This window comes from Pogoniulus pusillus, chromosome 19 (genome assembly GCF_015220805.1).
Source record: "Pogoniulus pusillus isolate bPogPus1 chromosome 19, bPogPus1.pri, whole genome shotgun sequence".
Classification (NCBI taxonomy): domain Eukaryota; kingdom Metazoa; phylum Chordata; class Aves; order Piciformes; family Lybiidae; genus Pogoniulus; species Pogoniulus pusillus.
The window spans coordinates 19,371,673-19,399,006 of record NC_087282.1 but is presented as its reverse complement, the minus strand read 5'-3'; the positions used below and the strand labels follow the sequence as shown (position 1 = coordinate 19,399,006).

At 51.4% G+C, this 27,334-nt stretch overlaps 1 protein-coding gene and 1 long non-coding RNA gene across 4 annotated transcripts in view; one reads left to right on the top strand and one right to left on the bottom strand.

Annotated features, from left to right (window-relative positions):
• Positions 1 to 24,766, bottom strand: part of CD99L2 (CD99 molecule like 2) — a 35,042-nt gene extending 10,276 nt beyond the window's left edge. The window contains exons 1-5 of the mRNA XM_064159580.1: positions 24,557 to 24,766; positions 5,517 to 5,582; positions 2,834 to 2,872; positions 1,607 to 1,702; positions 541 to 618 (exon numbers count right to left, since the gene is read on the bottom strand). Coding sequence (XP_064015650.1) covers positions 541 to 618; positions 1,607 to 1,702; positions 2,834 to 2,872; positions 5,517 to 5,582; positions 24,557 to 24,614 — 337 coding nt within the window. The 5' untranslated portion in view covers positions 24,615 to 24,766. The remainder of the gene's footprint in view (positions 1 to 540; positions 619 to 1,606; positions 1,703 to 2,833; positions 2,873 to 5,516; positions 5,583 to 24,556) is intronic.
• Positions 15,869 to 27,036, top strand: LOC135184073 (uncharacterized). 3 transcript variants are annotated; one of them, XR_010305850.1, is made up of 5 exons: positions 15,869 to 15,953; positions 16,731 to 16,861; positions 21,789 to 21,854; positions 22,705 to 22,833; positions 25,908 to 27,036. It is a non-coding gene; the product is annotated as an uncharacterized LOC135184073 (long non-coding RNA). The 3 variants fall into 3 exon arrangements; XR_010305849.1 differs by lacking the exon at positions 15,869 to 15,953 and having other exon boundaries at positions 16,672 to 16,861; positions 25,908 to 26,340; positions 26,426 to 27,036; XR_010305848.1 differs by lacking the exon at positions 15,869 to 15,953 and having other exon boundaries at positions 16,672 to 16,861.
• The last annotated feature ends 298 nt before the right edge of the window (positions 27,037 to 27,334 follow it).

Below are 27,334 nucleotides of genomic sequence, written 5' to 3'. Positions count from 1 at the left end.
GCCAGACAAATCAGGCTGGGTAGGAAAGGTCAGAGCCAAGCAGGTGCTCCCCAGGGTCCAGCAGTGGAGGTGAAGGAGGTGGCTATGCTGTGCAGGCTGGAGCCACCTGAGCCATGACTGCTTGGCATCATTGCCCCCTAGTTGGCACCCTGAGCAGCCCAGCTCCAACACCGCAGCTACTGCCTTTGCTGAACACTGCCTAAAACTCTGCCATGTGGCCAACCTGAACTCCTCAGCCCTCCTCACAGCAAAATTCACTGTTAATATTTTAGTAGTTCCTTTAAGTGTGGGAGTGCCTTTTGCCAAAACTCCACCTGAGCAGGCAGCAAAGCAGCTGGCTGAAAGGGGGCCCTCAGCCTGTGGCATTAGCAGCCCAGCGGAACCTGGCATGGCTGTGCTGTGCCACGCCAGGGAGGACAGCAAGCATACAGCCTTAAATCAGGCAGGGGAATGCAAACTGGTCCAGCATCCACCCGTGCCTCTGTCTGTGCAGCAGTGAAGCCAGGGCAAAGCCATGGGGACTGGGGAGCTCACACTCACCTGAGTGCTTGGGGGGAGCCCTTGTAGTTTTTGGCTGCTTGGTTGTGGTGGTGTGGATGACATCCCAAAAGCTGTTGTCTGAAGGGAAGCAAAACGCCAAGAGCTCAACATGACATTACCCTGGAGGGAAGCTGCCACCCTGCAGAGGGAGACTGGGGCTGTGGTGGGGCACTGCAGTGCTCTGGTCCTTCCGCAGCTTCAGCTGCCCCTGATGCCAGGGGCAGATCCTGCCTGTTGGTGCCCTGGGCATGCTTGAGCCCTCTGTGGGTGGTGAGATCCCCTGCACCAGAGCACGTCAGTGGGGCTTGAATTTGAGAAGGAGACAAAGCTACCAAGAAAATCCCCCAAGACATGTTTCAGGTGGGACACATGCTACCACCTTGCTCTGCCACAGTGAGGGCAGCCCTGCACTGCCAGCTACCCATGGCACACAAGAACATTACCAGGCACTGCTGAAAAAGATCCAGGTGCTGCTCTACAAATGCTGCTTGGCAAAGCCCCCTGATGTGGCTCAGGCAGAGGGTGGGGAGGGTGAGGAAGAGAAAAGGGCATATCTGGAGCATCTACTCTGCCAGTTCTGCTATGAACAGTGGAGCAGGAGGACATGATCACCTTTTAAGAGGCTTAAAATCGGACCACCATTAGGACAAGAGGAAATAGCCTCAAGTTGTGCCAGGAAGGCTTTAGATTGGGCATAATGATGAATTTCTTCACAGAAAGGGTTGTGAAGTCCTAGAACAGGCTGCCCAGGAAAGTGGTGAAGTCACCAACCCTGGAGGTATTTAGAAGATGTGTAATTGTGGTGCTGAGGGACACGGTTTAGTGGTGGACTTGGCAGGGCCAGGCTAGGTTGGAAGTGACCTTAAAAACCCTTTTCCCACCTAAACCTATAAAGTCAGCTGTTGGTGGTCACCACCACTTGGCTGGAGCTCAGATGTCAATGCTGGATCCCAGCTGCCCGGCTCCTGGGATGGCTCCTCACTGCCTTGGGGGACATTTTCCCATCCAGAGCCCCGAAGCTGGGCATGCCTGCACCCTCCCCAGGGCTCAGGGAGCTGCGCAGTACCTGGCTTCCCTGGCCTGGGGAAGGGCTTCGGAGCTGGCTTGGGTGGTTTGGTGGTAGTCTCCGGAAAGGTGTCAAAGTAATCAGCCAAATCAAAGCCTGTTTGGGAGAGAAGGGACTGTTAAACCCCTCATCGTTTGTGGGGATGGTGTAAGGCTTTCAGTACACTTCCCCACAGCCCGAGGCCACTGGCTCCTGTGTCAGCAGGAGTGACACCAGCCTCAGCAGCGCATGCACAGGACAGGGACCAAAGCACAGCAACCTGTCACAGGAGCCCTTTGGTGCCATCACTCATCTGAAAAAGCACTCCCTGGGGAAGAAGCTTCAGCTTCAGCATGCATCCATTTCTCAGGGAGAGTTTATTGGCTCCAAGGGCCTCTCTTTTGGGCTGTGATCCAAATGCTGAAGCCCTGTGCATGCTTCTGGCACTTGGCTTTTCTTGTCCCAAGCAACGACCACAGTGGCCAAGGAGTGGCCAGTCAGATTTGCTTAAATTTGTGCCAAGAGCCTCACAGAGGGCAAGTGGATTCACTTCTGAGTGCTCCCCTGCTGCGGTTTATTTTGGGCTCCTCTGGTGGGGCTGAGCAAGCCTCAGCTCTTGTGACTGCACTATATTTAAGTAGTGTGTTTAGCCAGAACTGAGCCACAGGAGCTGCCAGCAGTGAAACTTGGGTGAATTTTTAAAGCAGCTGCCTCAGCCAGGGCAGGTACTGTGGACATGACCAGCCAGCACATCTGACAGGCACGAATAGCTGAAGAAACATTGTCCCCTGGCTTTGGAAAATGTCACTAGGCTGGGCCTCTCTGTAGAGGTTGGGGTTATCTTGGAGTGAAAAAAGAAAGGCAAGTATCCTCTAGGGTCCCTTATGGAAAGAAAGCTAGCAGGTGCCATGCAGCCAGAAACAAAAGCCCTTGTGTAGCTGAGGGATGATTTGTGTCTTTTCCATTAGGATACTGCAAAGTGTGCAAAATTCAGCCTTGGCTGTAAGTGCTTCACTGCCACTCACCTTCAGCATGGACAGAAATATCAATACTGCATTTACTTGAGCTACACAGGAGGAGTGCACATCTGCACGCTGCTACCAGCTCTCTTATGGGCAAGCAAAGGTGTCCCAAAGCCTCTGCCAAGGCAGCAGCACCCAGTGGCACACATGCAGCCTGTGCCTACAACACCCACGAGAAGCAAATCTCCTGCTGTGCTTAAATCAGATACATGTGAGGAGGTCTCACCTGTCCCACTTGCCGGCTTCCTGGGGCCTTTGGGAGTGGCTGTGACAAAACATATAGGGAGGAGGATGTTAGTCATGGGCATCACCAAAAATGTGTCACTTCTGGTTTGAAAATAAATGGCAAAGATTTCAGCACAAGCTTTCCAGTTGACCATCACCAGTCTAAATCTGTACACTTGGAGCCCAGAGCCACCAAACCCCCATATGCAACACATGGCTGCAAGGAGTGGGACTGCCATGCACCAAGGCAAGAGGCTGCAGCTCCATGCAGGATTGAGCCCAGGGCTCTGCAGGGGCTGAACGCTGCCTCTGTGCAGGCCAGCAGCCCACCACATGGAGAGCAGAGAGCTGTAATGATCTGCTCTGAGGGAGGACTCCTGGAGACAACAGTAAACAGAGCAAAAAAAGACACTGACCAGAACAGTGTGAAAATCAAGGCCAGGCTGCCAATGTCTTGTTGCTCCCTGCCTGGTCTGTTAGTTACACAACAGACAAATTCCAGTGCTGCATTATGTATGGAGGGGTTCTCTGTCAGCTGGAGAAATCCTGGTGACACCCCAGCTCCCCTAGCCACTCCTGGGCTAAAAAAACCCCTTCCACTCAGCCTATGGAGAGGCTGATTTAAATGTTTTTTCCACCCCCTCCCTGTAAACCACTATCTATTAATAGTGGCTAGCATTACAAGGATATGAATAAATTATGAGCACGAGTTGTGGCTGCTCTATTCCCATTCATTTCCATTTGCACCTCTGAATGCTAGAGTGCTTCTGCTGGGCTTCATTTCTAGCATGCTGGCATAGTTTAAGACCCAACCCCAGACCCTTTGTCTGCTTTTATTTTGGGCTGATACAGCAGCTGGGGAGGCTGTGAGGACAGTGCTGGCTCTTGCTCCATCCTGGAGAAAGGCTGCTTTCCCACTGCACAGGGTGGATGTAGGGTGTTTCTCCCCACACTCCCACATGCTCTATTAAAGGCCTTGCAAAATCCTAGATGAGATTCCTCAGACCTGTGACCAAGTCTGATACTCCACTGCCTAACCTATCCCCCTCCTGCTGGACCCAGCATGCTAGGAGAGACGCATGGAGCATCCCACATGAACTCCAGCGTAACCCAGCACAAGTGCCTGTGTCTTGGGAAACTATAATGTATGAGGCTTCAAACTCTGGTACAGCTTTCACTTAACTACTTGCAAGTGCTTTTGGTGTGATGGCAGAGGCTGGCATCATACAGAGAGTGCTCCCTACTGCAGTCAAGGTGGGTGCTGGATCTGGGGGATGGTCACCATGACCCACATGGGGATAGATGGGCAGTAAGTGGTTCTGGGCACTGGTGGTTGCAATTTCACCACAGTGTTCTGTGGCTGGGAAGTGAAGGGGAGGCACCAACGTGTCTGAATGCAGACCACTCTTGGTCTAAACCCAAATCACTGCAAGGAGGTGTCTCTTTCGAGTGTAAAATGAGAGCTGCTTTGCTGAATTTCCTGCCCCTTGGGCAATGCAAACTCCGATCCAGTCCCCATACTTCGCTGCTGCTTGCACCAGGCCTGAGGCTGAGCTCTTTCAGGTGCTGTTATCCTCTCAGGGACATGGCCTCAACCCAGCTTGCACAAAAACTGTGTTCCAAAGCACAGTGTTAAATACCAGCACACCAAGAGCGAGGCACCCCCTTCAGAAATGAGTGTCCTTTGACTGGCAGGTTACACTTGAAATTAAGCATGGTGCCATTTGCTATCCCTGGATGCCAGGTCACAGAGGGACCAGAGAAGGACACGGGTGTAGTAGTCAGCACACATTAGCCTCCAGGCAAACAGGGTCAGGTTTGACGGTAGGTGTTCATAAGGAAGGTGAGGAAGCAAAAGAGATGTTCAGCATGGTTGCTGTGTCCAAGCACTGGTGTGCCTCTGTGGCTTGCTGATGGGAATCAGAAAGCTGACCTAGTTCTGAGCCACGAGCTGCCCAGGGCAAAAGGACAGGAAGGTATTTTACCCCAGAGGAGGGAAATAAAGAAACACCTGCACAGAATTGGACATTGAATGGAAAATATTAATTTACAAAAGCAACCAAAAGTAAGAAAGATATAAAGGCACAAAGGGAATAGATATACACAAATCAATCTGCCTTGGCCCAGTTCTCCACCTGCATCTACCAGGCCAAACCCTTCCAGAGCCTTCCGAAGCCTCCCCCACAGCACTTGGCAGAAATGAGCTTGCCAGCCAAGGCACAGAGAAGGCTGCTGCCCCCCCCACCCAGCAAGAGACAGCAGCCCAAGCTGTGTGCTCAGGGAGTGAGGGGAGGGAATGCTGGCTGCACACTGCCCCTACACAGGGAGACACAGAACACAGAGTAACAGATTACAACATCCTGAGCCTCCCTCTGGGACAGGCTGCCTGCCCCCCCCGGGAATCTCTGCTCTCGGAGGACTTTTATCCCTATGGTAGGACAATTTATCCTAAAGCCACAACAAAAGCAAAGGGCACATGGCCAGCAACCAGCTTCTGCAGGCCTATCCCAACCGGGTCCCACTCACCAGCAAGCCCAGACACTGCGTTGCCCTGGGCAGAGGCGATGAGGTAGTCCATACCTGCCCCCACTCTCCCGCCAGCACCAGCCCCCAAAGAACAAACGACCTCTATTGCCATCTGCTTGGTTTCCTCTCTAAGAAAAGAGCAAATAAAGGTGACTTACGTCTCTTGGTGACAACGTCAAGGAGGGCATCTTCTAGGTTGAAGTCTTCTGAGCCGTCCCCATGCCCTGGAGACAAAGAATCAGCACTGGTTGTACTCACTCTGCACAAAGTAAGCTGCCTTTAAATATGACATAGCTAGGCTCATTTGCTTTCGTTTTTAGAGAGCTTTCTGGGTTTTTCCAAGCCTGACCCATCGTCGGTGATGAGGAAGACATCAGCCTTCTCCAAATGCTGTGACTGTTAAATTGCAGAGCAGTCACCTCTGGGTTTTCCATTTGTCTGCCCTAATGGATGTGGTAGGAAAACAAATGCTAGGCTTAAATTTGTCAAGGAGAGCCTAACAATTCATCTCTAGGGCTGCCACTTCCATGTGGCTGTGCTCACGATTATATGTCTGCTGAACGCCACCAAAACACTGGGACAGCACCGACGAGCTTGGTGATGACCAAACAAGCCCAATGCACCTCTTCTTCACAAGAGCCCTGGCACGAAAACGCTGCTGCTGCTGCTGGCTGCCAAGCGCGACTTAGCGCTTCAGAGACCGCCCGCATCACTCTGCCTCGGTAATGCAAACTCCCATCCTGGGGATACAGCTGACAGGCACAGGCAGATTTTTTTGTTGGAGATGCTTCACCACAACTCCAGTCACTTTATGATATCCCGGGGACAGCTCGGTGCTGCGCTGTGTTCTCCTGCGATAGGGCCAGCTAATCCTTCCTTTCTCCATCTTTTTATCACCTCCTGTTAATTACTGTTGACTTACCCTAGTTCTAAATGTATTTGTCTTGATAAATTCATGCTTTTACATCTCAGAGCATGCTGAGTAATTAATATCCTTTGGGTTTGCTAAGTACTGCAGCACTGTAAGAGAACATTAAAATGGCTTTCCTCTTATTCCTACTGCTAAATGGATTTAGCTATTGCCACCTGAGCTCCGGCGTGCTTCATGAATAAATTTAAAGCTTTACTGACAAGGACAATAACAACTGGAAGGCAGCAGTCCATCAGAGAGCAGGTATCAGCATTTCAGTGCAAAACTTCTCTGAGAGTGGTCACTAAGTACCGCGACACCTCCAGCTGCGGTTTCACTTACTCACACATCACATCTCATTGCCTTTGCTGCCTGTTTAAAGGTACTTCCAGCAGACCTGAGGGTGATTGAAATGCAGGGTCTACAGCTGGGAAATTGCTTTGGGCTTCTCTCCCATGGCAAAAGAGTGCTCAGTGTTATCACAGTATCACAGTATCACACAGTATCACCAAGGTTGGAAGAGACCTCACAGATCATCAAGTCCAACCCTTTACCACAGAGCTCAAGGCCAGACCATGGCACCAAGTGCCACGTCCAATCCTGCCTTGAACAGCTCCAGGGACGGCGACTCCACCACCTCCCCGGGCAGCCCATTCCAGTGTCCAACGACTCTCTCAGTGAAGAACTTTCTCCTCACCTCCAGCCTAAATTTCCCCTGGCATAGCTTGAGGCTGTGTCCTCTTGTTCTGGTGCTGGCCACCTGAGAGAAGAGAGCAGCCTCCTCCTGGCCACAACCACCCCTCAGGTAGTTGTAGACAGCAATAAGGTCACCCCTGAGCCTCTGAGCTGTTAAGCTGCTGCTGGGTGTGTGTGCAAGTGATGTAGGTCTCTGCACATGGCTGCATTTCCCATCAGCAGGAAGCATGCCAGGGCTTCCCCTTCAAGTCAGGAGCAATGCCCTAGCGCAGGTGGAGCCCTGTGACCCCTGCACAGGACAGCAGTGTGACAGGGCTGTGCTTGGCACTCTCAGCCTCCACACACCCCCCTTTCTGCTCCTCTGCCAATATATCTGCCCCTTGGGCCTTACTGCTGGTGAAACTTTGGCCTTGTGAGACAAGCGATGCTCTCCAGCTCCGGCAACCCGAGTGAAGCCACAGAGCCATCAGGTGGTGTGTCCATGCTAAGCAGCAAAAGTAAGGAACATGCAAGACCATCCACGGTGCACAAAAAACACCTGCCCAGCTCCACCCTGCCAAAGCACACCCTTGCTGACACCCCACGGGATCAGTACTGTTGAGGCTGACTGTCCCACTCTTACTATTCTTGCAACTTTCATGTCAGCTCCCCTCTCCTGCATGGCTTTCCCCCCAGCCTTTAGGGGATTCTCAGGAACCAGACAGACTTCGCCTTTCAGTTTTAATCTGTGTTTAAAAATAGGTGGAAGGGGAAAACCGTGGTTCATCTCTGGCAGAGGGCAAGAAGCCATGCAAACCCAACTGAGGGAAATGCATCATCACTGCATTTTATTTCAGTTCTCCATGGCAGGCAGAGTGAGCTGGCAGGAGGGAGACAGTGGCAGCACCAAGAGTCAGATTGGTATGCCAGAGGATGTCACCTCCCCTCCTCCCTGCTCTCTGTGATTAAATAAATGTTAAGGGCACTGACTAGCAGCACACCAAGCCCTGCAGTTACTGCATCCTCTCTGTGCTTTGCCTCTGAAGTGGGAGCAAAGATACAAAGAGAGTGACAGTCAGCAGCCATGAGAGTGTGCAGTTTGCTGCTGTTCTGCAGAAGGGCTACAGGGGTTGTGGAGCTGCAAGAAGACACCTCCCCACCATGGGTCCTGCAAGGAATGCAAGTGCCTCCAAAAAATGCCCTGCCTCCCCCACCTAGCTGTTGGAGGCCCATCAGCTGGGCAGCACTTCCACCTCCCTGGGTTGGGTGACAGCTCTTCTTGCAGGACAGGGTACCCCCCCCACGGAGGGTGCCACTTCCAAAATCACTCTCCAAAGAGCTACTTGGCACATGAGTGGGCCCGGGGGAATGAAAGGTACTCAGGGCCCTCCATTCTTATGGGGCTAATGTAAATCAGCAACCACTAACAGGTGCTGGGTTGCAACTGCATCCCAGGAGAACCCCTGCCACCGGGAAAGGATGTGCACGGAGCCCACGGGAAGGTTAGGAAGGCTGCTGGTGCATGGAATCACCTGGTGAAAGCTTCCCCGGCAGCTGCAGCACCTGGCACAGCCCATTTCCAGGGGCCTTCCTACTGCAGTCCACAGCAAGCTGAGATCCTCTCCAAAGCAACTGAAACCCAGGAATCCCCTAGGCATTGGCAGGGACTAATAACAGATTGACAGGGAACTGAAGTTGACAGCATCTTTGTTTCATGCAGAGGCTGTTACAGAGACATGTTACACCTTTTAAGGAGCAGTAACCAAATGCTGCCATGGCACACACACAAACCTGTCTGCTTGCTCCAACAGGTAAGAGCAGAACACTTCCCTTTTGGTTCTTTTATTCGGTTTTTAAGTGGTAACAAATTTGGCACTTCACAGCTACGTAAAGCCCAAGCAGCACTCAGCACACAGGTCTGTCTGCAAAGGCAGGTTTTTGGGAGATGACACTGCTGCTCCATGTGCTGTCTCATCCAAATCAATTTGATCCTGGGACTCTGGACCTGCCCCATGATCATAGCAGAAGGGCCATTTTGCTGCCTTTGGCTGAGACAGAGTTAACTGTTCCCCTAGCAGCTGCTGTGGGACTGTTCTTCGGATTTGTGCTGAAAATTGTGTTAATAACCAGAGATGTTTTGGTTACTGCTGAGCAGTGCTCACATAGACTCAAGGCCTCTTCTGTTCCTCACCCCACCCCACCAGCAAATGGGCTGGAGGTGCACAAGGACTCGGGAGGGGACAGAGCTGGGGCAGCTGACCTAACTGACCAAAGGGATATCCCATGCCAGATGATGCCATGCTCAGCAGTCTAAAGCTGGGGGAAGAAGGAAGGGGGGACATTTGGAGTGATGTTTCTTGTCTTCTCAAGTTAGTGTTGCCTGTGATTGAGCCCTGCTTTCCTGGGGAGGGCTGAACCTGCCTCCCCATGGGAAGTGCTGAATGAATTCCTTGTTTGGGTGCATGGCTTTTGCCTTGCCTGTGGAACTGCCTTTATTTCAACCCACAAGTCTTCTTCCTTACACCCTTCTGATTCTCTCCTCCATCCCACTGTGAGGGAGTCAGCGAGCAGCTGTGTGGGGCTTAGTTGCCAGCTGGGGTTAAAGCACATCACTCATGCATGCCCTGACATCTCACCTGCCCTCTATGACATTCTCACGCTGCCCACAACCTGTTATGGGACCGTAAAGCCACTGATAAGCAAAATCATCCTCTGCTGGCTGCTTTCTGCTGGGGAGCAGTAGGGGACCTTTGTCAGGCCCGATGACTGTGCTAGTTTGGGGGTCTTTTCCCCCACTCCTGCACTGGGTCCTTGGAAGAACTCTTTTCTCATGCTGCTGGGAGCAGGCACACATCCCCAGTGGGAGCTGGGTGGCGATTCAAGGCATGTGTGCCAGCTGGCCAAGGGCACTGGAGCATCTGCAGGACTGCAGGTCTACGGTAGGGGGGAAAATGGGCAAATATGATGTGTTTCCATATTCTCCTTTAACAGGACCATCAGAAGAAACCAATACAGGTCATCTTCTGGTACCTAATATGAACGCCCCAACTCCAGAGCAGGGAGATGGGGGATCCCAAGGCTACAGCTGCGGTGGGAGAAGGCTGTAAAACAGAGGTGAGAGTTACGGCCGAGGCGGTGCCACAGGCTCCCCTGCCTCTCAGCGAGTCCCCTTGCCTTGCCGGGGGTGTTTTTAATCAGCTAGCCGCTCTTTGAAGGTAGAAGGGGGCTGTGCCTTAATGTATTCTCTCCTCATTATTTCCTGAAGCAGGCAGCTCAAATGCACAATTGTACTCGTCAGCTTTTTAGTTGTTACAATTATATATCTATCCTAATTAGGGCCCACCGTTGGACAAAGCCTGAATTACAGTATCATAACTCACACCCAGGATCTTGCTAAGCCATCTGCGGCACTCGGAGCGAGGTGCACTCCATTTTCAGTGCCAGCCCACGGGTCTCTTTGTGCAACAGAGATGTGCTTAGCTGCCCTGGGAATTGCGAGCCCGCCACGGTGCGAGATTGACAGCCCAGGAGATTACAGGGGAATGCAAAGCAGGTACAAGGGCAGCAAAACTAATTCAAACTGCCTGACTTTTATCAACCTGCTCGGGAGTGATGCGGTGGGCAGCAGGTGGGAAAGCAGGAGGAAAGCATGTGCTGAGCTAACCAAAAGCACCAGGGTCTCCCCAGCGATCATCTTCTCTGTGTGGCTCTGAGTTGGGGCTGGCACACGCAGCTGATTCCCTGTGCAGGGCACCCACTCTGGGCTGGGTGCTGAGGATGGAGCAGGTTTGGGTGCAGAACTGTGTCCCATTGATCATAGTGGACTGCATCCTCACAGTGGTGCTTCCTGCTGCCTCAAGGCATGTGGGGAGCCAATGGTTACTCCTCTGTGTGTGCAGGTACACTCTGCAGCATCTGGGATGCCTCTGACAGCACTGGGGGTCCCCAAGGACCTCTTTGGGCATAGGCCAAAGCAGTGATCCCATCCAGAACAGACCAGAGCTTCAGACTTACTGATGCTCTCCACCACCACTGCCTAGGTGCTGGTCTCAGCCACCAGCCAAACACGGGAAATTCCTTTACAAGTGCCCAGTTGCTTACAACCCTTGAGTTACTGCTGACTGCTAAGACCAAAGCACAATCCTGTGAGTGTAAGGAGAGCACAGCCCTTTGGAGCTGGCATGTTACAAATGGTTTGTGGGAACAACACCGGTGGGCCAGGTGGGTAAGGACACCCTCACTGCAGCTGGACTTCTCTCCAGACATGAGGTCTGTCTCCCAGACATGGAGATGTTCAAGCTGTCTCCTGAACACAGACCTCCTTCTGAAATTAGTTCTGCTTTGAAAAGCAGACTCTGAACTTCCTCCAGATCCTCGGCCACTGCAGGGAAGACAGACTGCCCAGGGACATGATTCTTAACAAACATTCCTGTTGGCAGCCCATAAGGATGTAGGGAGGCAGGGCTCTGCTGGAAGCAACATGGGGTGCAACTCGGCCCCTGCACCCACCACAGCAGCAGGACTGATAGCTGATGCCAGGCATATATTGCCTTAGTCCAGAGCACAGCCAGGGGAGAGCGGTGGGACACAGCTCCCCAGCCAGCACGGCCCCTGCTCCTTGCAGGGAACAAGGCAACACTGCCATCCTCGTTCCCCATTCCTAGAGAAACATTTTGATTTCCAGAAGTACTAATCAAAATCTCTCTTGATTATGGCAAAAACAACCTCTGCTGAATTTATTTTTTTCATGCAATTAACAAGGGTATATGGTAATTCCAAGCAATCTTGCTCTTGAGATTAAAGGAAAGCCTGCCAGGAAGCACATGAATAAAGCTTTAAGATGAGAATTTGCATAATGAAGACTTTTCTCTTTGTGGAAGGACTAATGGTGGTTATGTTTGAAATGTACTAACGGAAATGCCCAAAAGTCTCTGCTGAAATCAGTGCATTGCTGCTGAGCCACCACGACCCACACAGGCTCCTTGCCCATGCTGCCCTTCACACTGCCCAGCCCCCTCACAGGATCACAGTATCACCAACGTTGGAAGAGACCTCACAGATCACCAACCCTTTACCACAGAGCTCAAGGCTAGACCATGGCACCAAGTGCCACGTCCAACCTTGCCTTGAAGTGCCCCAGGGACGGCGACTCCACCACCTCCCCGGGCAGCCCATTCCAGTGTCCAATGACTCTCTCAGTGAAGAACTTTCTCCTCACCTCAAGCCTAAATCTCCCCTGGCACAGCCTGAGGCTGTGTCCTCTCGTTCTGGTGCTGGCCACCTGAGAGAAGAGAGCAACCTCCTCCTGACCACAACCACCCCTCAGGTAGTTGTAGACAGCAATAAGGTCACCCCTGAGCCTCCTCTTCTCCAGGCTAACCAATCCCAGCTCCCTCAGCCTCTCCTCGTAGGGCTGTGCTCAAGGCCTCTCCCCAGCCTCGTCGCCCTTCTCTGGACATGCTCAAGCATCTCAATGTCCCTCCTAAACTGGGGGGCCCAGAACTGAACACAGCACTCAAGGTGTGGTCTAACCAGTGCAGAGTACAGGGGCAGAATGACCTCCCTGCTCCTGCTGACCACACCATTCATGATGCAGGCCAGGATGCCACTGGCTCTCTTGGCCACCTGGGCACACTGCTGGCTCATGTTCAGGCAGGTATCAATCAGCACCCCCAGATCCCTCTCTGTCTGGCTGCTCTCAGCCACTCCAACCCCAGCCTGTATCTCTGCATGGGGTTGTTGTGGCCAAAGTGCAGCACCCAGCACTTGGAGCTATTGAACCCCATCCCCTTGGACTCTGCCCATCTGTCCAGGTGGAGCCACAGGGAGCCTCGGTGCCACAACACTCCCAGTTCTACCCTCTCCTTGGGCCACCTGAGCAGCAGGGCAATCCAGGCGGGGCACACCGGGTGAGGCAGCACAGTCCCTGCCAAGCAGCACTGTCTGCAGCAGGGCAATGTGCTTGCTGTGGGGTTCTGAGCCACAGGGAACTTCTGTGTTTCTGTGTGCCAGAGCAGCTCGGCAGGAAGCAGAGGTCTGTTACAATTTGATTTCAAAGCTTACTAGCAATGATTTACATTATCCAGTGGCAGCACCCAGCATGCTCTGCACCCAGCAAGAGTGATGGAGCCAGTGGAGAAATTACAACCCCAAAACCAGCGTGCATGTGGTGGACTGCATTCTCCTCAGCAGACACCATTAGCACCATGATGCAGAGACAGACCAGAAAGGACACCATCCCAGACCAGAAGGGCCTCCCTTGCTAGGAACTTTCCTGCTAGACACTGAACATCTAAGGAAAAATGGTGCCTATCTACCCGGCACCATGCCTGCTCCAAAGGGATCAAGGGTGAACTTTGGAATGGAAAAAATACCTTTAAACCACTGTGGCATATTATGGGAATTACCATAGCAGGAGCCACTTGAACCAGTGGAGAAGCCTCACAAGAAGCAGTGCCAAGTGCAGCAGTGACTTGAACTGAGCTGGCTTTGGTGCCAAGTAGTCCCATGCAACACACCACCTCTCCTGTCCCGAGTGACCAGCACAACAAACAGAGCCCAGGGTCATGAGGTATTGTGGTTTAACCCTAGCCAGCCTTTCTTGGAGCAGTGGCAGCTCCCACCACCTAACCCACCAGCTGCTGCCACCACCCAGCCTCCAAGGCCAAACCCATCCAGCCCTCACCACCACAATCACTAGTCTCCATCAACAAGTCTGCCCAGTCTCCATCATCAAACTCATTGGTCTCCACTGCCAGACCCACTAATCTCCATTGCCAAATCCACCAGCCATCTCCCAAAGCAGCAGAAAGCACTCTCAAATCCAGAAGCATTTCTCAGCACTCTCAAATCCAGAAGCATTTCTCATGCTGTACTCTTAGCCTAACTTTCTCCTTCTTCCCAACACTTCTCGTTCACCTGCTCTCAGTCTTACCAACTCAAACCCACACTCACTGCCCTACTGCCCTGTTTCACTAAAAAGTGAGATGAGGAAGGATATGAGTGAAGTGGCTCAGTCTCTGCCAGGTGATTTTACTTTTCAAACCAGCTTGGAGGCTGGAGAAGTGCAGCAAAGGAGTCTTTCTCCACGTGCTTGGGGACCGAGCTGCAAGGGAGCAGCTTTGCTGTCCGAGGGAGACAGCGTTTCCATGCATCTGACTGCTCTGCCCGTGTCCTGGCAGTGCGTCACTGCCTTAAAGCTGGGAGCAGGAGGGGGCTGCAAGCACCAGCTGGCCTCCAGACACTGCAGCTCTGCTGCAGACAGCCTAATCCTGGAGATGATGTACTGAGCGCCCATAGGCAGCCACGCAACATCTGTTTTGGGTTGGGTGAGAGGTGTGTGTGCCCAGCCCAGGGTTGTAGCAGGGTTGGCAGGGAAGGTGAGGGGCCCACACCATGCCTCACACAGTGTGACAGAAGTCAGTGGGACAGCAGTGTTCTATCCCTGCAGGCTGGCAGGGACAAAGAGACAAACATCTGGACGGACAAACACTTCCATGTGCCACCAGCAGCCCTCAACAGCTCAACGTGAAAGCAAAGCCCTGTGAAGAGCAGCACTACTGGAGCTAGCACAGGCTCTGCATCAGGGTTTCCCACAGGATGCCTTGGACTGGCAGCCACTGACCAGGTCTACCCCACAGCATCTGAGTCTTCTCTATGACCAAACATTTCACCAGGTTTTCTTCCACCTCAGCACGGTTGGAAAGCAGTGGGTTTAGTCAGTATCAGCACTTCAAAGTTTTCATGGTTTCCAAGGCTCTGTGTCACCTCTGTGCACAAAGTGGGTGACATTTGCTGAGCAACTTTACAGAGATAATAATTCTTTGACGTTTCTGTCAAAGAGGTCTCTGGTGCAGCACTGCCAAAATCTGCTTTCTGTTAGTCCCAGATAACCACATTGGGACCAAAAGGCTGGAAAGTTTTGGGCATGAGTATTTAATGTCCCTCCCTTTCTAGGGAGAGCCTCGGCACAGCTGTACCCATGATGACCGTGGGATGATGCCCACCTTTCCAAACCTGTACAGGGCACTGTGCCCAGGGACTAATGAGGGTAGAGCTCAGCCTGTTTCAGCCCTCCCAGGACCTCTGTTGCTGAGCCTAGAAAGCAAATCTCTGACTTTCCCAGGGATACTGGGAAAAAGTCCCAGGTAACTCTCAGTAATTCAAAGGCACATCACACAAGAAAGGGAGTTGTTTCTTCTCACTCTTTTGCTGGTTTGTTGGAGTTCTTTTTAAGGACAAAACCCTTGCTACACCTGAAGGGGAAAAAGAATGTGGGTGACACAGGTTTTTTTAATGCCCACACACCAACCACTTTGCAAGTGGCAGAGGGGAAATAAGCACTGACCCCACCACACAAGTGGGTTGATGGTGACTTTCCTAGGTCACCAAAGAACCAGCAGGACTCAAGTTCGTCCTCATCCAGATGCAATGTGCAGGGGTCTACAGGAGAAGTGGATTACTGGTCCTGCAGCAAGGGGAAGGGAGGCATGGGGGCTGCCACGATCCCTCTCCTGAGAAGTTCCAGCTCTGGCATCACTCGTGTCCAGATGTCTTGCCCCTGGCCTTTGCCACAGCTTCACAAGGCATAAAGTGGGAAACATAAACCCCAGCTCACTCCATCCATGGTCCCCAGTGAAGTTCTGAGAAAACATCAAGTTCCTTTTCCACCTCTGACTGTGGGCACAGGGCTTAAAACCAGGGTGCTTTCATGCTTTCCTGCATGCTGTCCTCCCAGAAACTTTATAAGGTACTTGATTTCTGCTTACATGTTAAGTAACAACTATGCATTTGCCTGGGGCCAAAGACGGCTGTTTAGCAACCAGGCAACAAACTGTGGCACGGGAGCACTCTGCTCCTAAGCCAGCACAGAAGAAGTTTGATGACAAAGCCAGTCATGCAGGAGCCCAAAGGAAAATGAAGCAGGAGATTAAACGCCTATCACCTGATTCCCGATGGGAAGAGATTGCTCTCATCAGATGAAGATCAAGAGAAGATGCTGTAGTTAAAAGTAGGTAAATAGGGAATTACACAGTGAAAATGCTGCTTCATCACTTGGGATGTGCTGCTCCTGTCATACTGTGCTATTTAAAATCGGAAGCAGAGCGGCAGTGGAAATTAAGACTCAGGTGATGCTGACAGATGGAGTGAGGTCCTGGGAGAGCATGGTGGGGGTTTGCAGCCCTCTCCTCCGGCTGAAGGCATTTGTCTGTCCCCTGTCATCACGGCCTGCAGTGCAGAGCTCCTGCCTGGCTGCTGCGGCGCAGCGCCTGCAACTGCCTGTTGGCCTTTCCATAGCACCTCACCTGCAAAGAGTGCACTGAGATCAGAGTGGAGGAGCTGTTTAGCAGCCTCTGCTGCTCGCTGTCTTCACTCTCCCTGCATTGGGTGTGCTGGGACACACAGGGCTCTCTCGGCCACGCTCCTGCTCCCCAATACTTTGGGAAGCATAGCAGACCCGAGCCATGCTGCCAAGGGATTGAACTGTCCTGCCACAGGGTGGGCCTTCCACCACAGACAGACAACAGGGTGGGAAGCCACCCCACCCCCAAGTAGAAAGCAACAACAGAGATCTGCTGGAAGTAATTCTGAGCAGCTGCTGTAGGAACAGCAGTGCCTTTAAACTGTCAGCCATGGCTGGCCGGGGCAGGCCACCCCACCCATCCTGGCAACTACAAAACCCCCCCTCTTGGCTCACCTCTGATAAAAGGAGCTGCTGCCTAAGCCTGCAGCTGTGTTACATTTTGCATCAGCTCAATGAGCTAGGTTTGGCTCCTTGGTTTCATAGGAGTTTGGAGAAGTCTCCTGGGAGCAGAGGTTGGGGTGTGCATCCAGCCTCTGCTGCTTCCCATGCCCAGCACAAGCAACCGAGGAGGTGAAGCCAGCTTTACCCAGAGATGCCGCTTTTACAACCAGCTGGTGAGTACCTGCCATGTTCCCATCACCTTCCAAATGCAGTGTGAGGAGGCAAGGGTGGAGTCCTCTGTTCTGTGGGGGTGAGTGTATATCATATCATAGTATCATAGTATCATCAGGGTTGGAAGAGATAAGTAAGAGATGTCAGGGCAAATTCTGGAAGTCTTTTTACAGAATTTCATACATTTGTTTAGAAAACAAAATTCATGACTAGAATTTGTCACCTTCTACATCATGAAAGACAGCTGTTCAAGCCTGAGACAAAACGTTTTTCTAGATGAAGGAGGTGCACAGCTACCTGTTTTGCCTCTCAACCAGAGGAACATAAGCTGCCTTACAACCAGAGCTGTTGATATGGCAGGAAATCATTTAAGCATAAAAACAGGAGCTCTCTGAGTTCAAAGAGAAATTCACCAACAGGTCTCTTGACTCTATTTGTGGAAGAAATAGACCAGCATTTACAAAACCAACTCTTTGTGAGCTGTGAGTTTAATTCCAGTGTTAGGGCTCTGAGACTTCCTCTGCAAAAAGTTATCTAAATAATTTACTCAGTTAAGACCATCATTACAAGTGAGAAAGAACTTCTTCTCCAAACATATGTTTAACCTCACTTAAAAATGCCCTGTTTTCTGTACGAGGCCAAAGACACGTATTGGGATCTGCCTGTGTTTTTAAAAGCAGGAGCAGGCTCAAAGCTCAGTGCTGTGGATTGCTGGAAATAACAAATTCTAAGTTCTTGGCAAATAATGACACACAAACTGCACGGCATCCACTCAGTGTGTAAGATACTCTGTCACCAGCAGCAGTAGCTGATGCCCAGCTGAAGCACCTGGGTTAGAAACCAGCCTGTTTCAGGGCCAGAAAGCAGGTTGGTTGGTTGTTTTTGGTTTTTTTTCCAGGACTTAGGCCAGGATTGCAGCTGCTAGAAGCACTGCCCTAGATGGTTCAGCTTTGGGGGGCTGCAACCTTTTCAGCCCAGTGTTGGATTGTCTTCAGGTTATACGGGAATTTCTCTGGACAAAAGAACTTCTTTGGTGGGCAAATGTACCAGGCAAGGGAAGTTTGACAAGTCCTGGTCTTCCTATCTCTTTACAGCATGAAAGCATGCCCTGGGGTATGCTCAGGCTTTGTAGCATATGCAAATCTCCAAGAGGAATGCTACCTTCTGAGTGGCAGGATGGGACCTGGGGAGGCTTTTCCTCCAAATGAAGTAGACAGGGTCTGGCATTAGCTTTGCTCAAATTGTGCTGTCTGGAAAGATGGCCCAAGCCCTACAGTAGCAAAGACACCTAGATGGAGGTGGCTGGTCATCCTGAAGATGTATTCTTCATCAAGCTGCTTGCTGTCATCCCATGTAGGTCATACAGAGATCTGATACAGAGACAGAGCCTTTTCCCTAAACTACCCCTAAAAGCTTGTTTGTAGGCAGACATGCCTACACCTCATGGTCACAGATTAATGTGCTGTTCAAAATCTTACCACATACCTAATGTCCCTTCTACAGCACAAGCATCTCCTTTGTCAGCCACAGCTGGGGCTGAAAACCTCTTCTGCTTGTTTACCTTTTCCCTCCTTCCCTGCTGAAGACCCCACTGCAGCTGGCTTTAAACACCCAACTCAGAATGCATCCTTCTGAAGCAGGATTTCAGTAAGATTCTTCCAATTTCAAAACGTTCTTTCTATCCAGGTTTCTTCATGCACAGGCAAAGAAAGCAGTTAAAAGGGGAAGCAAAATGCTGAGCAACTGTCTTTGCCCTGCGCCTTGTTTGCTGGAGCCAACCCTGAGCCAATCTGCAGAGCTGTGCAGCAGCAGGACAATGCTGTACACAGTGTCCCTCCTCCTCCCCTGAGTCATCCTAGCTAAAATCATGCCAGTGCCTTTTTTTTTTTTGCTTCTCCACATGTATATGCTATGCCAGAACTGAAGCCCTACATCAGACCTTGCCTACTCCTTCCCTGAAGATGCTGCTCATGTGACTATCGCAGAGAAGGGAAGCTTAGACTCAGCAGGCTTTCTGCCTGTGGTCCTGGTACTCTACCACAATCATTTTCTGTGTTGCCTAGACAAGGTTAGAAAGCAATGAAAAAGGATTCTGGACAAACTACAAGTCAGTCTGGTAAATATGTAGTAGCATTGACTTTATGCACATTGCAACAGCAGGATGAGCTTTCAGAAGATCAAACTAAACCTGGCCTTGTGCATCTTCACTGAAATCCCTTCAGGTCTACAGAAAATGTTTGTCTCCTGCTTTGCAATGGCTAATAGGCTTGCATTGAGGCTCTGTTTTCTTCTCAAAAGCATCGTTCACTCGGTAGAGGTGCTCATGTGCCCACGTTGCAAATCACAGCTAGCGACTGCAGCATCTGGGTCTCCAGCTTTGAAGTTTCCCTTTCAAAGAGAGTCCTTTCATGTTCTGTGTTTTGGTATGCCACGATCATCTTCCCGTGTTTTTTTCTGTACAAGCTCTTCCACCAATTGTGAATTTTATCAATCTGATTAAAAAGGCAATAATGCAGAGGTTTCCTCTTTGCCATCAGCGTTATGCAGTGTATTGAACATAAGTTTTGTTACTGGAGTGGCTTCAGAAGCACTGTCTAATAAAACCCCAGCTCTTCCTTTACTTAATTGTAAAGTCAATGCCTTAAACATCCAGGAGATAGTTTTCCAAGGAGAAAAAAAAATGTTTTTAAAACTGAGCAGTCCTAAAAGTTTATTCTGGTGAACACTGGAGATGAACAGATTCTTCTGGTTTATATGCCTGAAGGGCTGAAATGGTTGCAAGAGAAGTTAAGGGAAAAAAACCTCTACACTTTTGTAGAGGGAGGGAAAAAAAGAATTAAATGGCTATTTCAAAGCATTGGTATCACTAGGATGGTAGAAGGAAATGTTCTTAAATATAAGGAATATGGAAATTAATTCTTTCTATGTACATAAATATCTAGGTATGGCACATTTAATTAATGCATATTTGTTTAAAGATCAGAGATAATTTGTAGGAAAACCAATTTAGCTTTTCCTGTGTTGTCATGTGCACTAAAGACAGTATCAAAGTAGAAATAATTGTTTATGTGTGTTACTTGGACTTGCTGTTGATAACTAGTAATTATAAATTTACCAACATAACAATGTATTAGAATAGAAACATTTCCAGCAGGTAAACACACAGCGCTGCTATCACTGCCAAAACAAGGTTTTTGCTTCTACTCTGAATAATTCTTTCCACATCTTTCCCAAAAGTGTGGCAAGTGACTCTGGCAAGTGATGGGCACAGAGCAGGTGGGTCCCCTGGCACCAGCACCCCTCTATTCTACCACCTGTGTCCACCACTGCCCATTGCAAAGCGGAGCATGGACACCTGGAAAAGCATCTGGGAAAGAGATGGCTCATTTCTGCTTTCTCTTCACTCCTGGATCATAGAATCATAGAATCAACCAGGCTGGAAGAGACCTCCAAGATCACCCAGTCCAACCTAGCACCCAGCCCTATCCAATCAACTAGACCATGGCACTGAGTGCCTCATCCAGTCTTTTCTTGAACACCTCCAGGGACAGTGCCTCCACCACCTCCCTGGGCAGCCCATTCCAATGCCAATCACTCTCTCTGGGAAGAACTTCCTCCTAACATCCAGCCTGTACCTCCCCTGGCACAACTTGAGACTGTGACCCCTTGTTCTGTTGCTGGTTGCCTGGGAGAAGAGGCCACCCCCCACCTGGCTACAATGTCCCTTCAGGTAGTTGTAGACAGCAATGAGGTCGCCCCTGAGCCTCCTCTTCTCCAGGCTAAACAAGCCCAGATCCCTCAGTCTCTCCTCATAGGGTTTATGTTCCAGGCCCCTCAAAAGCTTTGTTGCCCTTTTCTGGCCACGTTTCAGTACCTCAACATCTCTCTTGAATTGAGGGGCCCAGAACTGGACACAGCACTCAAGGTGTGGCCTGACCAGTGCTGAGTACAGGGGGAAGAATAACCTCCCTTGCCCTACTGGCCACAGCATTTTGCAGAAGAGCTGCCTGCAGTAACTGCAGCCATCTGTGCAACAGTTATGAATAACTAATTATACTGCCTAATATTCCTTTCATATTTAAATAATTATTGTAATTGCTGGTGGGATATTGTAGTCACACATGAAGGGAGAGGTGATCTGTGAGCCACTGTCTTAATAGACATAAGATGACAACACAAAGAGTCACCTGTCGCTGCTGATACTGCAGCTTTGGAGGATGTGCCCAACTATTTGTGCTGCCAGTTTGTAGTCATCAAGTTCTTCAAGCTTTTCTTGCACAACACCAAGTGTAAAATCTAGATGTGCCCCTCCTGCCAGGCCCTTAAGAAGTAACCTGCAAGAAGGCTCAGCTGAGATGTCAGATCTGCCACCTTTCCTTGCAAACACAACAGTGTGTTTTTGTAGTGGCATACCATGAGAGTGAGGACAGGAGGGGGGGGGGGGGGAAAAACCAGCAGAAAGTTCTTTTAACTGTTTTCCTCATGATTTTCCACAAGCATGTGGTTAAGCCTGGCTGACTCAAACATAACTATTTTTTGGAGAAGCCACAGATCTGTGCTTAAAACATGCTGCCACAGAGAGTACTCGCCTCTGGCTACAGCAACACGGCTTTGTAAGGCATTTGGTTTTCCACTCTGCTTCAAAATACTTTCATGCTATTTTCCCTCATTGCAATAAACTGCACCTGAGTTTAGTGGCACTAGAAGATGATTTGGAGCCCTACAAGCAATTCCTGTTTCTAGCATTGCAGCCTCAGCCAGATGGGTGGTGAGGGTACAGGGAGCATGACAGCTCAGATGCATGCGGCATGGCTGAAGCTCACAGCTGTGTATGAAGGGAAACGCTGTGGAAATGACTAAAAGAAACCCAAACTCCAACATATTTTTTTCAATTAAGAAGTGAAACTTTGTTTTTGCTCTACTGGCCAGCCACAGACAAGATGCATGTTATTCCTGTGCCAGGAGTGGACCTGAACCTCAGCTCCAGGAATCACAGTAAGCACCAATTTTGTTCTCTAGCTTGCTACGCTTGGTTTTTGGAAACCTGTAAACCTCTGAGCTTGTAAGAATCTGTCACACATCACCAGCAATGATGGAAAGACTGTTTCAGAACAAGAGGGGGGCAAAAAAAAGCCAGTGAATAGAGGAAATTAAGACATTTTACTTCTACTGCTGCTGTGTGGGTTGGGGTAAAAAGCCCTGTCTGAGTAACCCACTTCCTTTCCGCCACCTGCTATTTTCCTGTGGGCACAGGATGACAGCAGAGAAGCCTCCCTGGTACCCAAAAGGCCAGTTCAGTAGTTTAGTGCTTGAGTGGAGAAGGACTCTCTGAGCCTCCATCAGGGTGCTGCAAAGCTGCTCCAAAACATTTGTGAGAGAGATAGAGGGAGGAGCAGGCACTCACCTGTGGCTTGGGAGAGCCACTACTGAAACACCATGGGAGGAACCAGAGGCCATGTGGCAAGGCTGAAGCCACACACCAGTACCTCGTCTCTGTGTGCTCAGTGGTGGCAAGGCTCTGCATGGAAGGTTGCAAGTGCAGCACCTGCTTGCCTTCACATAGCTATTTCCACGGAGAGGCAATTTAAAGCAGCTCAGACAGGAGCTGAACTTAATGTTGTTCAATTACCTGTGAAACCTAGCTGGCAGGAATGATTTATGAACATTTCAGTAAAATTCATTTTGATGCAAACACAGCCAAGAATATTTAAGAGCTGGACCCTGCAGCCCAGAGCTCCAAAATGAAAGAGAACAGCATTTTTCTTTGCCCACCCTGCAAACACCACGGAATGCAAATAGCTCTACTGCTGACTAATCAAATTCTCTTTTTATTATTTTTATCTAGAAGCAGACTTTATGCAGTCTCCTACTTCAGCCTGTCAAAATGATATCCACCAATTAAAACCAAAGCTGCTAAACTGGTGAGCACAAGCAACTCGGTATCATGCTGTTAGCCTTCTAGGTGCATGAGCAGGTAAGTCCCTAACCCAATCAGAGACTAATTCTAGGCTGACTCTTCCAACTGCAGAAGCTGCTCAAGGCTCAGCAGACTTTTACTAGGAAAAACTTCCCAAGACCTTTTACATGATTGGTGCCTATTTGCTCTGTATAACCTTCCAGAGGACTTAAAACAATTTCCTATTCAAAGAGCATTTTAAGAGTAATTTTTTTTTTAAAAGAAACAAAGAATTGTGGTAAATGTTGCATTGTTTTTAATTTGCAACACCCTCCACCCCAAAAAACCCCAGCAAACCAGCCAAAGACCGACCAACCAAGACACCCCAAAAATCCTATCAAAAACAGCAAACAAAACACCTGTTGGTTTGGGGTTTGGGTTTTTTCCTCCCTTATCTTCCTAATTACTGTCTGGTGAGAGGCCTTGAGCACAAGCCCTATGAGGAGAGGCTGAGGGAGCTGGGATTGGTTAGCCTGGAGAAGAGGAGGCTCAGGGCTGACCTCATTGTTGTCTACAACTACCTGAGGGGTGGTTGTGGCCAGGAGGAGGTTGCTCTCTTCTCTCAGGTGGCCAGCACCAGAACAAGAGGACACAGCCTCAGGCTGTGCCAGGGGAGATTTAGGCTGGAGGTGAGGAGAAAGTTCTTCACTGAGAGAGTCATTGGACACTGGAATGGGCTGCCCGGGGAGGTGGTGGAGTCGCCGTCCCTGGGGCACTTCAAGGCAAGGTTGGACGTGGCACTTGGTGCCGTGGTCTGGCCTTGAGCTCTGTGGTAAAGGGTTGGACTTGATGATCTATGAGGTCTCTTCCAACCCTGATGATACTGTGGTACTGTAACTGGGGCTGCATTCTGGGTTAGACCATTCTGATCTTCAGAAATAGCAGTAAAAAGGAGTGAGAATACAACCAGCAGCCGAAGAAATTTGGGTCACACAGAGAATCCACTAATCTAATAGCTCAGTAAGCAGAGAGACAAAATCCAAACTCCTTTCCAGACGACTCCTTGCCTCCCTCTCTTTCGGATTATCTGAGGCAGGGGCTGCTAGCAGCACTGCTTCATACCTGCAGCATCGCGCACTGCTTTAAGCACCAGTTGTGGCACTTCCTCACAAAGAGGCATCCGCTGCATCCGAGGATGCGTTAATCCCCTGTACTGTCACCTAATGATGGGTTTAGAGACGCTTTATCTGCCAGATACCGGCACAGGCGCAGCCCTATCCGCCGGGTTAGGGGACGAGGGCTAGTCGCTACCGGAGGTTTTTAAGAGTCCAGGCCGGGGGCACCCGGAGAGACTCGAGGGGTGACAGGGAATGGCCTCGGCCGGGCCCGGCCCTATGCAGGGGCTGGCGTTCTGCCATCAGCTGCGGAGCCGGGGTCCTCTGCGCGGGGTGGGGCCTCGGGGTGCAGTCGCCCCCCAAAGGCGATGCCTCGGGCGGTGCATCCTCCTGGGAGCCCCCTATTAGGAACCCTCCTCGGGGGTGATCTCCCCGCCCCGAGAAGACTACTTGCTGCCGGGGATGCCTCTAATTAGAGAAGTCCCCACAGCGGGGGAGCGCCTGCAAGCGCTGCGGGGTGACCCCGGGCAGACAGTGAACGGGGGTCCGCCGAGCCTGGGCCGGGCCCGCCGCCGCGATCATGCGCAAATCGCAGCGCGTCCCCCCTGCCGCGCCCCGGCACCCCCCGGCCCCGGGCCTCCCCCCTCCCGCTGCGGCCCGCGGCGCCTGCCACCGGGCCGCCCTACCTGCACCCAGCAGCGCGGCGACGGCGAGGAGGAGCCCCAGGAGACCGCGGCTGTCCATGTCGCGGAAAGGCTGCAGCTCTGCCGCGGGAAGGGCCGCCTGTCTCCGCCGGGGCGGGGCGGGACGGGATTGGGGCGGGCGCACAATGCCACCGCCTCCCGTGCTCCCAGCTCCCCGCACTGTCTGGGCTGCGTTCCCGTCTGGGTGTGTGCCCCTGCCAGGGACGGCAGTGGGCCGGGCCAGCGCTGGCGGAGGATCGCTGGCACCGGAGGCTGCCGCGCTGGGTGGCTGTGTGCCCTGCTCGCCTCTCCCCGCCGCGGCGAAAACGGGTTTCGGCCGCCCTGGCCTCGCTGCGCATTCTTCTGCTGGGCTTGTGCGGTGGGTGCCGCTAGGCTCAGCCTCAGCCTCGTGTTTACTCACCGGAGTGGTGAGAACCTGGGCTGCGAATAGCCACAAGACGATGCAGGAAACCTTGCGGGGGTCTGGGTTAGTGCAGCCTGGAAGTAATGCGCTACAGCGGTGGGGAGGGCTCAGCGGGCAGGACCTCCGGGGGTTGTGGAAATCGTGGGTGCCGACGGGCAAGACCCCCGTGAGCGATGGGAACCCTGAGTGTCGGTGGGCAGGACTCCCAGAGTCTGTGGGAGCCCTGAATGCCGGTGAGCAGGACCCCGGTGAATGTGGGAACCTTGGATGCCAGTAGGCAGGACTCCTGGCGTCTGTGGCTGCCAGCTAGGATGCAGCGGTGGTGCCGGGGTGAGAGGGTGCTGCAGACTTAGCCCAGCTCCCGGGAAGGGACTCCGCCGAAGTGCAGGGGAGGGAGCTGGTGCATGCCGCAGTTTCACTCTTTAATGTCAGGGTTTTGATGTGGAGGTTACGGAGCCATGGAAATGTTGGCTGGAAGCGACCTCTGGAGGTCTCTAACCCAAACGCCCCCTCGGAGCGGGACCCAAACACCGCAGGGCACATCAAGCCAGGGTTTTGTCCGGTGGGAAGTTGAAAACTTTCAGGGATGAAGGTCCCTGCACTTTACTGGGTGATAGACGACAGTGCCGCCCACTACCTAGTGGAGGAGATTCTCCTGGGTCCAGTCCTACTCTTACTTATCCTGACCACTTCTTTGGCCATCATCCGCGTTGTACTGACTGCCACCGCCAATAAGAGTTTATTGCTGTCATCTTGGTCACTGTCCTTATGCAGCTGTAAGCTTCAATTAGATCAGCCCTCAGCCACCTTCTTGCCAGTACAAGCAAGCTGCTCCTTGTGGTTTGTGTGCACCGGGTGCTGCACCTTCTTCTCTACATCACTTTTTAAGTATAACAGTACAGTAAATATATTCTCTGTTGATATGTATAGGTTGTTTCACTACAGAAAAGGAAGTAAGGCTGCAGCCTGTATTTAGGAGAAGTTCCTGAAGCCTGTATGGGGACCCTGAGCCTGAAGAGGTATCTGTGTTGTCCTAGTCCCGCCTCCCCTTATAGCAGTTGGGAGATACTGCTCTCCCTGGACGCTGAGTGTTGGGACTGCCTCAACTCTAAACAGTGCCTTTTGTCCTTGATGGGAACATCGCTTGAAAGGATAGTGAGCAAGGACTATGGAGGAGTTACCATCCTCTTTAGAAGTGCCCGGTTTGAAGGCCGTGGTGGGATAAGGAGGAGGAGAGATGCTCGGCTGCAGATTTTCGTCTATGGCCACACAGAAGATTGCAGGCTGCACGGCTCCCGGTGCCTTGCCTTCCACAAACCCTGTGGAGAGAGAATCTCCAAAGCTTGCACCAGAGCATATTTCAGTAAGTGCCACAGTTCAGCGTGCTCGTACCATGCTGTTGGAGTTGCAGATGCTTCTGTACCACGCACTTCTCTCTGCTGTTGCAGCCCCTAACGGGAGTTAATTGGGTCCTGGGATACCGAGAAGACAAACTGAAGAAGATGCGGTTCAGCGGCTACGCGAGGCTACCCATGCATTCGCAAGATCGCCTCTTCCAGTTTGTTCCCCAATAACCTCCATCAGCTATTTGCATTTCAATGGTTTCCAAGCCTCTGGTAATCGCTGGGGGAGGAGGCGGGTAAAAAGGCTTTTATATTAGAGTTAGATCAGCCTTTGCAAGCCTGAAGGAGTGAGGGAGCGTCGCAGCAGCTGATGCAACCCGTGACAGTATATTGTTTGCCGTTCTGTGCGAGCCTGGGGTGCACACCAGTGCCTGTGAGTTGATTCATAACCACAAAGAAAAGTATGAATGTAGTGTTGGCAGTAAGGCAGCAGCAGCAGCATTGCTGCCCTCCGAGGCTGGATGGAAACGGGGCGGTAAGAGTTGGGAATTCGTGTTGGAGCAGCTCATATGGCTAAACCCCTCCACGTCCGAGGGTGCTGTCCCTGGCCTGTTGTGCCCAGCCAGAGCTGGGGCTCTGTGTGGCGGGTGAGAGTTGTGCCTTTAAGGGAGTGTGGGCCCAAGGCAGCTGGAGAGCCTGGGTGCTGGCCAGCAAGTGACTCAGCATCGCCTGACCTGCGCCAGGAGCCCAGGCTATTCTTGGTATGGGGTGTGTTTAAGGCAGGCAGCCCAGGCTTGAACAATTCCAGTTGCTCTGCAGAGGATGTGCCTGTGCTGAGGCTGGAGCCTGGCACATGTCGTGTTGTCCAGGAGTGCAGTGCTGTTTTCCGCTTGGATCGCTTTCCTCTGAGCTCGAAGACAATATGACCTTTCCATTTTCTTCTCTTGAGCTAGATCAAAGCTATAATCTTTGAATAGCCAATTAGACAGCCATTGGAGAAACTTTCAGTGGGGA